This window comes from Balaenoptera acutorostrata, chromosome 19 (assembly GCF_949987535.1).
Source record: "Balaenoptera acutorostrata chromosome 19, mBalAcu1.1, whole genome shotgun sequence".
NCBI classification, from domain to species: Eukaryota; Metazoa; Chordata; class Mammalia; order Artiodactyla; family Balaenopteridae; genus Balaenoptera; species Balaenoptera acutorostrata.
The window spans coordinates 49686736-49699904 of record NC_080082.1 but is presented as its reverse complement, the minus strand read 5'-3'; the positions used below and the strand labels follow the sequence as shown (position 1 = coordinate 49699904).

The following is a 13169-nucleotide window of genomic DNA, read 5'->3' as shown; positions in this document are numbered from 1 at the left end:
TTTATTTCTGGAAAGATTTTGAAAGATTTATGCCATTTCTTAATTGTTAAAAAATATCTGGAAGAATACACTGGTAAATCTCCCTGGGATTGGAGGGGGCTTGTGCATAAGTTTTAAATTACAGACTCAATGGCTTTAATAGTAAATATAGAATGGTTCAGTTTTTTCTTGTGCCAGCATTGTTGAGGTTTTCAATGAATTTACCCATTTAATCTAAATTTTCAGCAGTTTTGACCAAAAGTATTTTACAATATCCTCTTATTATCTTTTTATGCCAGTAATTTCTGTAGTAATGTCTCCTTTTTTTGTTACTGTTATTAGTTATTTAGGGCTTCTTTCTGGTTTTTTTCCCCTTGATCATTCTTGCTAGGGCTTTATCAATCTCATTCAATCTTTTGTTTTCTATCAGTAGATTTCTGGTATTTGAGATGCTTGCTTAGATCTCCAAGTTTTATCCTTTTTTCTCCAGAGTATGTATTTAGGCTGTAAATTTCCCCCTAAGCACAACTTACCTGCATCCTTCAAGTTTTTATAAGTTATACTTTCATCTTCGGTCAGTTAAAAATACTTTCTGTTTTCAATTGTGATTTCTCTTTTGATCTATTAGTTATTTAGACATTTCATTGTATAGTTTTCAGATATCTGGGGACGTTCTTTGTTGTCTTTTTGTCATTTGTGTCTAGCTTAATTCCATTGATCAAAAAATGTGATTCTATTCCTTTAACGTTTATTGAGACTTGTTTTATGGCCTAGAATATGGTCAATTTTGGAAAATATTTCATATGAATGTGAAAAGAATGTATGTTCTGAAGTTAAGTGCAGAGTTCCATATATATGAATTAGGTCAAGTTTATATCATATGGTTCAAATCTTCTATATCTCTCCTAAATTTTTGTTTGCGTGTTTAATTGTGGATTTGTCTATCTCAACATTTAGTACTATCAGGTTTTGCTTTATATACTTTTAGGTTCATACAAACTTAGGATGTCACTGTATCTTCCAGTTGGATTGACATTTTATAAAATGTCTCTTGCAAGTTTCTATTAATACTTTGACCCTTATATCTACTTTTGTTATTGGTATAACTACTACACCAGTTTTCTTTTAGCTAATGTTTGCATGACATTTTCCCATGTTTTTACTTTCAACTTTTCTATATTCTTTTATTTAAGGTGAATCTCTTTTAAGTAATATATATTTAGATTTTTGTTTTGGTATTAAGTCTGAAAATCTTTGTCTTTTAATTGGAGTATTTAGTTCATTTACTTTTAATGTAATTACTGATTTAGTTGGGTTTAAATCTACCATCTTCCTATTTGTTTTCTACTTGTTCCATCTCTTCTTTAGTTATTTGGCCTTTTCTTGCTTTTGAATTCACCAAGTATTTTTTTAAATTGTCATTCCATTTTCTCCTCTATTAACTTATTAGATATGCATTCTTTTATCATTTACTCTAGAGCTTACATTAATTCTCACTTACTACAATCTAATATAAATTTGTACTTGTACCATTTCCTAGACAATACAGAGACCTTACAACCTTTTAGCTCCATTTACTCCCCTTCCATTTGTTGTACTCTTGTTATCAGGTATTTTTATTTTACATATATTTTAAACCCCACAAGACATTATTTTAAAACACTCTGAATATTAATTTAGTTTTAACCACATATTTATTCTTCCGGTGCTTTGCATTCCTGTATTACCTTGCTTCCATTTGGGATCATTTTCCTGCTGGCTGGAGAATTCTCCTTAGTATTACCTTTAATGTGCTCTGCTGTGGTGAATTCTCTCAGCTTTCATCTGAAAGTATCTTTATTTTTTACCTCCTTCTTTGAAGGATATTTTCATTGTGGTATATAGAATTCTATACATAGAATTCCAGATGGTAGTCATTTTCTTTTAGTGTTTTGAAGATGTTATTCCATTGTCTTTCTAACTTTCATTATGTCTGTTTAAAAGTCAATGTAGAGTGTTATGATTGTTGATTTGAAAGTAGTGTATCTTTTTCTCCTCTGGCCATTTTTTAAATTTCCTCTTTTGTTTTCTGCAGTGTTTTCCTATAAATTGCCTAGGTGTGGTTTTTTTTTTTTTTTTGTCTTGTTTTGGTTTTGATATCTATCTATGTATCTATCTATCTATACTGTGTGGAGTTTGAAAACCTTCTTGAATTTGTGCCTTGATGTCTTTCATCAGTTTTGGAATATTTTCATTCAGTATCTCTTCAAGTATTACTTATGTTCCTGTCTCTCCTTTTCTTCTGAATCTCCATTTACGTAAGTGTTAGACTTTTTCACCATGTCCCATGTCTCTTACACTCTTTTGTGTATTTTCCTATTGTTTTCCTTAGCATGCTTCAGTATAGATATTCTCTATGAACCCATATTTCATTTCCTCTCTTCTATTGTGTCCAAAAGATTGTTATCCCACCTAGTGAATCCTTAATTTCACAAATTTTATATTTTTATTCTAATGTTTCCATTTGATTCTTCTATATAGAGTCAAAATCCTCATCTTGTCCTCTCTTAGACATACTAATCTAAGTGTAGACGTTATCTTAAAGTCTACACTTGTTATTAGCAAAAGGGTAGTCTGATATAAGCTACTCAAATGTAGCAGTGAGCAGAAATCTCACGCATATTATTTAAAGAATAGCAGGGAATTTGGAGTCTCATGTGAAATGTCTTGGATTTTACATGTTGGTCACAGATTTAAATATTCTAAAAACACCTTAGGGAGGCCAATTAAAACATTTCTTCAGACTGGCTCCAGCTAGTGTGACTTCTCACCTAGGTAAAGTGAAAGTTGGAAGTGAGCTTTCTCACAGTGTCCCCATAGCCCTGTTTACTTGTTTAGAAAAGATTCCCTGGGCTGAGGAGAGAGACAGAGAGGGAGAGAGATGGGGGGAAGCAAAAGGGGTATAAATGTTAATATGTCTCAGACAGAGGGTCTTTATAAAGTTCTGGGAAGCAGACAAAAACTCTAGATGGTTTTGTAGACCTGAGAGCAGAAGGGATGTGTGACCCACTCTCGGGGTGAGGGTGGCAGCAAGATAACGTAAGCATACAGCTTATGCCAAACACAGCCTTTAAAATTCCCACATGAGGTAGGGACATGACCAAGAGAGCTCCCAGCCATTAGAAGCCAGGTAGAGGAAGGCAGGATATCTTAGCAAAGACCTAGATGAGCCTCCAACCTCACCCACTCAGCACTCTCCCCCTTGTCCTTTCCTCCTTAGTCACTCTGGCCTCCACACTCTTTACATATACTAATCAGACAGCCATGTCAGGGTCCAGCCCTCTCCTGGAAATATCCTTCCTTCAAATACCCACATGGCTCTTTATCTCACCTCACTTAGGTGTTTGTGAAAGTTCCCCTCCTCAGAGAGTGCTCACACAGGCCTGCTCATCCCCTCTAAAATAGCCCATCCCCACACACCAACATTTTACTTTCCATCCTCATTTCCCTGCTCTATTTTTCTCTTTAACAATTATTACATTTGATCCTCATTATTCAAGGATTCCACACTTGTGAATTCACCTACTCACTAAAATTTATTTGTAACCCCCAAGCCAATACCCACAGTGCTCTCATAGTCATTTGCAGACATGCACAGAGTGGTGAGAAAATTGAGTCACCTAACGATGCGCATTCCCAGCTGAGGCCAAACAAGGAGACCCTCTGCCTTCTTGTTTTAGCTCCCATACTGTGTTAGCAAGTATCCTTTTCATGGTCTATTTAGTGCCATGTTTTTTGCATTTTTGTGCTTTCTATTGGTGATTTTGCTGTTTAAAATGGCTCCCAAGCATGGTGCTGAAATGTTCCTAAGTGCCTTATGAAGTAAATGCGTGCGTTAGATTAGCTTTGTTCAGGCATGAGTTACAGGGCTGTTGGCTACAACTTCAATGTTAATGGATCAACAGTATATATTGTGTCTTTAAATAAAAACATACATAAAACAAGGTTATGTGTTGATCAGCTGATAAAAATACTGTGACCAAAGGCTTATAGGACCCTAACTTTGTATTTCTCCTAGGACCACTGTTTCATTATCTTGTAATTCAGCGACTTTATAGAACATACTTCCATGAATAATGAGACTCTACTGTATCTGACATTATGTAGTATATATTTGTTTATTATCTGTCTCTTCCACTAGAAGGTAAGCTCAAGAAGGGCAGAGGCTTTGTCTAAACTGTTCACTGCTTTGATTAGAATACCAACCAGCACATAGTAGGCATTCAGTAAACATTTGTGAAATGAGTGAACAATGGCAGGTCAAGCCTGCACAATAATTATTTTTTAATATTGATTTATTTATTTGGTTGCACCGGGTCTTAGTTGCAGCAGGGGGACTCCTTAGTTGCAATTCGCCAGCTCCTTAGTTGCGGCCTGTGTGCTCCTTAGTTGCAGCATGTGGGCTCCTTAGTTGTGGCATGTGAACTCTTAGTTGTGGCATGCATGTGGGATCTAGTTCCCTGACCAGGGATCAAACCCGGGCCGCCTGCATTGGGAGCATGGAGTCTTATCCACTGTGCCACCAGGGAAGTCCCATAATTATTTTTAATTTGAGAACTGAGAAGAAGTTTAGGAAAGGGTTTGGGAAGTGGGCAACTGAGAAAAATATTTGTTTGTTTAAATGAATTGAGTCATGCAGATATCTGTGGGAGGACCAGCATGTGCAAAGGTCCTGAGGCAGGAGCTCTTTACTTGCCTGATATGTTCAGGGGACTGCAGGGAGGCCAGCATGGCTGGAGCAGTTGGGTGGGGAAGGATAGGATGTCAGAAGGGAACCAGAGAGGATTTATTCACCTCTCCATCCCTAGTACTAAGAAGTGTGCTCAGAACATAGTAGGTGTTCAGAAAAAAGGTGTTGAATGTTCACATGTGACACTTTAACACCAAAGTAGGGGGATGGTAGAGAAAACCCTGAATAGACAAATTAGGTGTCCTGCTGACCAAGCAGAGTGGAAGGCTTGTCATAGAGATGAAATAAGATTGTTTACTTGTCACAGAACAAATGTGGGAATTGTGACCTCACATCCCATGGGGGTGGACTACAGTTCATCCTGCTGCCCAGGGCTGAGACCTGAGTTTCATGGATGACCTCACAAAGTCCAGGGTGGTGCCCAGCCCACTGCCACAGTCCCAGCGCGCCATGCTGCCCACCCTTTGGCTGCTGCTCAGCTTTGCTGCCCCGCTGCTGAGGTCCCACTTTTCCATCAGCTGTCCTAATCGGCATTGCCAACTGGCCCTGCTCTCAAACAATGACATCTTCCTGCACTGCAATGCCTCTGGGGCACAGTGGCAATTCTTCTTCCTGCCAGTCAAGACCCCCTGGACCAACAACCCCTTCACTAACTCCAACATGGAAACAATGCCCAATGGCAGCCTTCTCATTAGAAATCCATTGCCCTTGCAGACAGGCTTCTACAACTGCCAGGACAAGGATGGCAAGAAAGTGGTACAGTACGAAATTGACTTCCAGGATATTGAAACCATACATATCACACACAAAGACCTGGGCCAAGAGCCCCTGCAGAATGAGACCCTGAGTCTGGGCGGCAAGGAGCTCATCTTCACCCACTGGGAGCCCTGGCAGGGCTGTAACCGCTGTGGGGAGCCAGGTGAGCGCAAACGCCTGGGGTACTGCTACATCGAGGAGCCCCTGGAAACGCCCATGCCCTGCTGGCTCTATCTGGGAGATGTGAATCTGTGGTCCAGCCGCACGCGGCCTGAGATGCAGGTAGAAGCCTGCCACGTCCAGTGCACGTCATCAAATGCGGAATACGTCACTTTTGACAACTTCAAGCTCAGTGAGAAGTTGGGATCTGCATGGCTCACCTGCCCCTTAGGATCCATCTACAGGTGATGGAAGCGAGTACCAGCCCTGCCCTTGGCCCCTTGCCAGGCTCTCCCCATCGGGGAGCCTTTGTGGGTTAATCTGTGCAGAGAGGGAGGGGTTCTACGTGGGTCAGCCCCGCAGGCTCTCTCCACTGGCTTCTTTAGATATTCCTTTGGCAAGAATCTCCCTGGTGCCCACTGAGTCACACACAGGTAGAACGAGGACAGCTAACACAGAGGGAGCGCTCAGCTGACTCCGTGTCCAGCCCTGTGCTGGGTGGTGCTATGGACACGGCAGTCGTCAGACAGCTGCAGGCCTGGCCCTTAGGAAGCCCCCCAGCCCAGGGGGGGAGATGGCCCAGGGCGGTCAGGGCTGGGATGGGAGAAGCCCAGGCAAATGATGGGGCTGTGCTGGGGGGTAGCCCGGGAAGCTGTGAGACTCTGAGGCCTCAGACTCATCTGGGAAGGTCAGCAAGCCCTGGAGGAGAGGACGGTGCCCCAGGGATGCCCATCAAGACCTGTGCCCTGGCGCTCCCATTCATGTTCTTGTCTTCCTGCCTGGAGCCCCTGGGAAATCTCCCCATCCTCTCGTTTTCCCCAGCCCACCTGCGCCTACCCCAGTAATAAGAACTACAGCCACTCACAGTGCTGCGCGTTCCCCATGGGCTGGTTCCTGGGCAAACTCTCTTAATAAACTCCAAGGAGGCCCATTTATAGATGGGGAAACTGCAGCTCAGAAGGGTGCAGTCCTTGCCTGGGGGAATCCGTGGCGGGAGGGGGCAGCGCAGACCCCACAGCTCACATACTTGGCCATGGGGACCCTCTTGCCCTCCTTCCCCGCTTGCCAGCGGCAGCCTCTTCCTTGCAAGCGGGGAGCCGGAGCAAACTCTTGGGGCCTCTGCAGCCACAGGCTCTGTGGAGTCTGGCCTCACCGCCTCCATCTGGTTTTCTTTCCCTTGCGCATCCCAGCTGTCACTTCTATTCTTCTCTTTTTCTCTCTCTATCTTTTTGTCTCCCTTTCTCCTTTCTTCCTCCTCCTCAAAGTATAAAAGTAACACCTGCTTCCTTAAACAAGCCCACAATTCAGAAATGCAGGAATGTGCACGTACGTGACCCCTCCTCCCAACTAGACCGGGACACCTACTCTGTGTCTGCCAGATAAGGGGCACCCAAGTGCCCATCACAGGGAACTTAAGAGAGGTCAGTGAGGCTTCAGGAATTGCCAGGTCTCTAGGGAGGCGAGGGGAGTAGAATTTCACGTGAGGTTTCTGTCTCGGGCTCTGGATTCAGCCAGGCCTGGGTTCCCGTCCTAGCCCTGCCACTTTCCTGCTGTGTGACTTTGAGCCTGTGGCTTCTCTCTGGGCCTCAGTTTCCCCATCTGTAGAATAAGGGTTGTATTAGTTTCCTACGGCCGCCGTAACAAAGTACCACAAACCAGGTGGCTTAAACCAACAGAAATTTCTTCTCTTATAGTTCTGCAGCCTAGAAGTCTGATCAAAGTGTCCGCAGGGCCCTGTACCCTCTGAGATGCTGGGTAGAATCCCTCCTTGCCTCTTCCTAGTTTCTGGTGGTGGCCGGCAATTCTTGGCCTGCCTTGACTTGTAACTGCATCACTCCAGCCTCTGCCTCTGTCACCACCTGGCGTTCTCCCCGTGTGTCTGTGTCTCTGTGTCTCTTCTCCTTTTCTTATATGGATACAGATCATATTGGATTTAGGGCCCACCTGACTCCAATCTGGCCTCATCTGAACTAATTACATCTGCAACAACCCTATTTCCAAATAAGGTCACCTTCTGAGGTTCTGGTTAGGATATGAATTTGGGGAGTACAGAGGTCTTGCTGGCCCTGGCTTCTTGGGGTCATTGTGATCTCTAAGGGGGAAAATGCCTGTAAAGACACTTACGACAGTGTCTGACACGGGGTTCCACACTCTAATAGGTGTTACTATTGCTTTTATGATCACTGGCCTTGTCAGTATTGTCTGTTGACAGTCCCCTCTGTTTCCCAGCCACAATTGGTGTGTTATATGCCTGATTCATGTATTCACTTATCACATTGTTCCCTGAGCATTTACAAGCCAAGCACTGTTCTAGGTACCGGAGATGCCATGAAGAACAAAACTGAAAAAGATACCTGCTCACAGAAACTAACACACCATTGTAAAACAGTTATACTCCAATAAAGATGTAAAAAAAAAAAAAAAAAAAGATACCCGCTCTCATGGAGAGATAAACCAATTACATGAATGAAACACAGTTATTATATTTTATTTTATTTTATTTTTGGTAGAAAAAAATATTTTATTGTAATAATCATTTATCACCATCATATAAATACCTGTACTAAAAATATGTTAAGTATAAACTTCTTTATAATTGCCACAAGAAAATTATAAACCAATTTCACTTATGAACATTGTTGGAAAAACTCAATAAAATTTAGCAAATGAAATACAACTCAAAGGAACGGCTACTGGTGGTCTGGAGGAGTTGACAGCATCCTCAGCTGACAACCAGCAAGGAAACGGAGACCTGTATCCTACAACCCTACAGCCGCAAGGAACTGAATCTGCCAGCAACCTGAACAAAGTTGGAAGGAAACACACAGTATTTTAGATGGTGATAAATGAAGGGGAATGGGAGTGAGGGAGGTGAAATTTTTAAATAAGGAGGTCAGGGAAAGTGTCTCTGAGAAGGTGCTATCAGCCAAGACTGAGAGAAGGTGAGAGAGTCCTGTGCCCTGAGGGAGAGCGTTTCAGGCCGTGGGAACGGCCAGGGCAAAGGCCCTGAGGCAGGACTGTGTCCAGCATGTCAGAGGAACCTCTAGGAGGTGTGGCTGGGGCAGAGTGAATGAGGGAGAGCAGAGGAAATGGGGCCAGGCAGGTAAAGGGGGGCACGCATCAATTAGGGAGTGTCCTTGCTAATTCCTCCAAATAACCCTCTGAGGTTGTGGCTGTCATGACACCCCCAGGTTTCTTTGAGCCTTCAAATGGAGGCTCAAAGAGCTACAGAGGCATTTGGCCAAGTGGCCAGGGCAGTAAGGAGCAGGGCTCTGAGAGCTCCCAGCCGTCCAGCCCCCATCCTCCCCTTACTCACTGCTGGGTCTCTCTCCTTGGAGGGGGTGCTCTGTTTGCTTTTCCCAGGGAGAAGGGAGAAGGGTGCTGCCGTCTCCACCTCCTTTCAGACATCGGTCCCCCCTTCCTCTCTGGGGCGCTGCAGCTGACCTTGTCCTCCTTTGCAGGCCCATCATCTGGGAAGCCGACAACATCTCCCTGACCTGGAAGGACCAGCTCTCGGGCCAGGCTGTCAGCACCGTGCTGGACACCTCCAACGGCGGCAATCGGCTGCAGGTCTTCCAGCCAGCCACTTACAAGTGCTTCGTGCAGCAGGAGCTCTCGGCTCAATTCACCCCCAAGTCCGATCTGGATATACCAGCGTCTCTGAGCACAGAAGACTTTGGACAACAGCCGGAGGTAGAGGAGGCCCAGAAAGGAAAGGCTGACTCCGTCCTCAAGGGGCTGAGGCTGATGCTGCTAGTGGGCACAGCCCTGGGCCTGCTAGGGGCGCTGCTCAAACTCTTCCACCCTTCCCGGGGCAGGAAGAGAAACCAGGTGTTGCTGGTGAAATAAAGCGAGCCCTCGGGGCCCAGGAGACCTGGCCTCCTGCGCCTTCATCGCCTTACCTGTCCTCCTGTAGCTCCCGCCCTGGGCCCACCCACACCTCCCACTCTGAACGTGTGTGGACCAAAACAGACCCAGGGCCACAGCCAAGGGTGACTGACCTCTCCCTGGTCCGGGTCCTGCTCTGTTAACTCATTCGCAATCCCCATGCCACAGATGAGGAAACTGAGGCTAGGCTACCTGTCTAGTCATTGGGTGGGGGGCGGGGCGCCAGTTCAAACCCAGGTTGCCTGGCTCAAGCCTCGTGCTCCGGGAGGAAGGGAGGGGTGCAATGAGGCCATTTTGGGGACGAGTCTCTGGGTGTGTAAATTGTAGCCACCTCACTCACCGCTCTCCCAAGGACGAGGGCAGGGATGGGGGATGGGAGTGGGTCACCCTCAGCCCCGCAGATCTGCTCTGGGCTGCTGCCTTTCCTTGCCCATCCCTTGCTCCCACCTTGCCTCAGTGGTGCCTAGGGCCTCCAGGCCTCGCCATAGCTGCCCAAGTTAGAGGTGCCACCAGAGTGGTGGCCCGGGCAGCAGACACGCATCACCCTTCCTGGCTCTTGCAGTGGAGAGAGCTCCCTCGGACACCCCAGAAAGGGGAGACAGGCCCCTCCACTGGGACAAGGCACCAGGCCTGGCCCAGCTGACCTGTGGGAATCACCAGTCCCAGCTGTTCCCAAAAATGTTATACACTATTTAGCAGGGTGCAAGTGTCAGAAATGAAATATTAATGCCTTGTAAAATTCATGGCCCTGCTATTCCATTGTGAAGCAACAAGGCAGATCTGAAACTTCCAGAACTTCTGCCCCCGAGGAGAGGGAAGCGCTCACCCCTTGCATCCCAGACACCGTTGCCAAAACACCTAAGGCTTCACGTGGTGCCCAGAGATGCAAAGATTCCTGCAGAAAGGGGAAATGTTCATGGAGAACTAAAGGGGGTCCATTGGGAAGCAGAAGCAGAGAATAATGACAATAATAGCAAACATTTGGGGACCTCCTGGCATGGTCAGAACGCACACCCTTTGCAAACGTTATGTCCTCACAGCCACCCATGAGGCTGGGGTTGCTATGAACTTCTTTTTATAGCTGAGAACACTAAGGCACAGAGGGCTCAAGCAAGCTGCCTGAGGTCACATAGTGAAGTTGGGAAGGGGCCAGCAATGGGAGAGTGAAAGAAGACCTCTGGGCGGCCCCCAGACCTGCTCCCAGCAAACCCCCAGAGCCCTGTATCCACAGCAGCCTATTGTGTAGCAGCTGGAAATGGAACAGCCAGAGCCAAGCATGGGTCCATGCCCAGGCCTGTCTGCACAGCACTGAAGGTCACCCAACCCACACCAAGGCTGTCAGTGCCCTACTGTGGAGGGCAGACCCTAAGATGACCCCAGTGATTCCCAACTCCTGGTGTCCGTGCCTTTGTGTGACTAACCACGCCTTCCGTGTAGATGGCACCTGTGACTTACTTCTAACCAGTGGAATATTATAAAGGTGTTTGGTGTCGCTCCTTTGATTAGGTTACATTACCTAAGACTCTGTCTCAGCCAACTAGAGCAGGAGAGGCTTGCTGGCTTGATGAAGTAGGCAGCTGTGTGGAGGAAGCCCACTTGGCAGGGAGCTGTGGGCAGCCTCTGGGAGATGCAAGTGTTCACCCTTTGAGGGTGACAGCCTCTATCACACAGTCGCAAGGGAATGAATTCTGCCAACAACTCGAATGAGTTTGGAAGCAGATTCTTCTCCAGTTGAGCCTCCAGATGAGAACACGGCCTGACCAACACCTTGACTGCAGCCTTGTAAACCCTGGGTAGAGGACTCAGCCAAGCCATGTCTGGACTCCTGACCCACAGAAACTAGGGGATCGTAAATGTGTGCTGTTTAAGCTACTAAATGTATGGCAATTTTTTATGCAGCGATAGGCCACTGATAACACCCAGCCATATCCCCCAGCCCACCATGAAGTCCCCCGAAGCTTCAGCTGTCACATGGATGGCTCCTGAAGGCACCAGTGACTTCCTAACTCCTCTCAGAAGCCTGCTGAGCCAGGTGTGGGGCAGGCTGATAAGCAGGCCGTCAGTGCTCCCAGGAGAAATCCATACTCATGAAGGGTGGGAGTGGGAAAGTAGACATCCAGCTTCCCCAACCCTTGATGGTACAACTCAGAGGCACATTCCACACCTTCTCTAGGAAGGTCCCCAGTGATCCCAGTGTGCACAGCTACAACCAGCTCATTAGGGCACCTTTTATCAGCTTACCCCCTGCCCTGCCTCACTGTCTCTTACCTCTGCTTCCCGAGAAAATATTCTTCAAATATTTTTTCAGCCCCACATTCCCTCCCCTCTCCTGGGACTACAAAGACATGAATTTAGAGCTGCTGTTGTCTCACAGGTCCCTGAGACTTGGTTAATTTTCCTCCAATCTTTTCTGCTGTTCAGGTTGGAGAATATTTACTGATCTGTCTTCAAGTTCATGGATTTCTTCCTCTGTCATAGCCATTCTGCTGTTCAGTCGATCCAGTGAGCCTTTTACTTTGGTTATTGTATCTTTTAGTCCTAACATTTCCATCTGGTTGTTCTTTACAGGATCTTCTATCTCCTCATTGATATGTTCTATTTTCATATTTGCTTTTAGGGAATCCTTAACTGAGACACCAACATTGCTAACTGAGTGGCTCCCATGAGCCAAGCAGAAAACATAAGTCAGGGAAAAGGCCTTGGGGGGCTGCTGCGATGTAGGGGTTCTTACCCCAGGTTGATGGGCCTGGTACTTCTGAAAGTTCCATGTGATTCTAGAGACTGAGATGTTTGAGTGAAACTATCCAATTTATGAATGTTGGCTCAAAAAAGTTTTCAAACACAGTGCCAGCCAAATAAGACATATCTGCAGGCTGAATTCAGCCCATGGCTGTTAGTTTGTGAGATCTTGCTTCAACCTTGATTGGCGTCAAGTGTATATTTCCATTTTTGATTATTCATTCAACAAATATTTGCTAGCTGCAGTAGCCAAGGACAGCTTCCCTGAAGAGATGACATTTCAGATGAGCCCGAATAACAAAAAACTGGGCAAGTAGGGATCTGGAGGAAGGGTGTATTAGTGTCCTATAGCTGCTGTAATGAATTACAGACTTAATGGCTTAAAACAACACACATCTATAATCTTATAGTTCTGAAGGTCAGAAGTCCAAAGTGGGTCTTATTTGGCTAAAATCATGGTGTCAGCAACTGGATTCCTCCAGAGGCTTGAGGGGGAGAATCCTTTTGCTTAAAGCCAGCAACGCTGTATTTTCAAATGTCTCTCTCTCTCTCTCTCTCTCTCTCTCTCTCTCTCTCTCTCTGACTCTCCTGCTTCCCTCTTAGAAGGACCCTTGTGATTATATTGGGCCCACCCAATAATCCAAAATAATCTCCCCATCTCAAGATCTTTACCTTACTCACACCTGCAAAGTCCCTTCTACCATGTCAGGCAACATATTCACAGGTTCTGGGGATTAGGAGTGAACCTCTTTGGGGGGGCCACTATTTAGCCTACCCTAAGCAATTCCAGGCAGAGGGAGCATTTATAAGGGCTCTGGGTGGGTGTCTGCAGTGGATAGAGGACTACCAAGGAGGTGGCCAGGGGCCAGATCATGTAGGGCCCTGTGGGCCAAGGTGAGGGCTTTGGACTTTATTTGAA

At 46.0% G+C, this 13169-nt stretch overlaps 1 protein-coding gene across 1 annotated transcript; it reads left to right on the top strand.

Annotated features, from left to right (window-relative positions):
- Nucleotides 1–5158: 5158 nt before the first annotated feature.
- LOC103008661 (protein FAM187B-like) lies at nucleotides 5159–9472 on the top strand. Its single transcript, XM_007165121.2, has 2 exons — nucleotides 5159–5868; nucleotides 9085–9472. The coding sequence occupies exons 1-2, from the start codon at nucleotides 5159–5161 to the stop codon at nucleotides 9470–9472; spliced, it is 1098 nt and encodes a 365-aa protein (XP_007165183.2).
- The last annotated feature ends 3697 nt before the right edge of the window (nucleotides 9473–13169 follow it).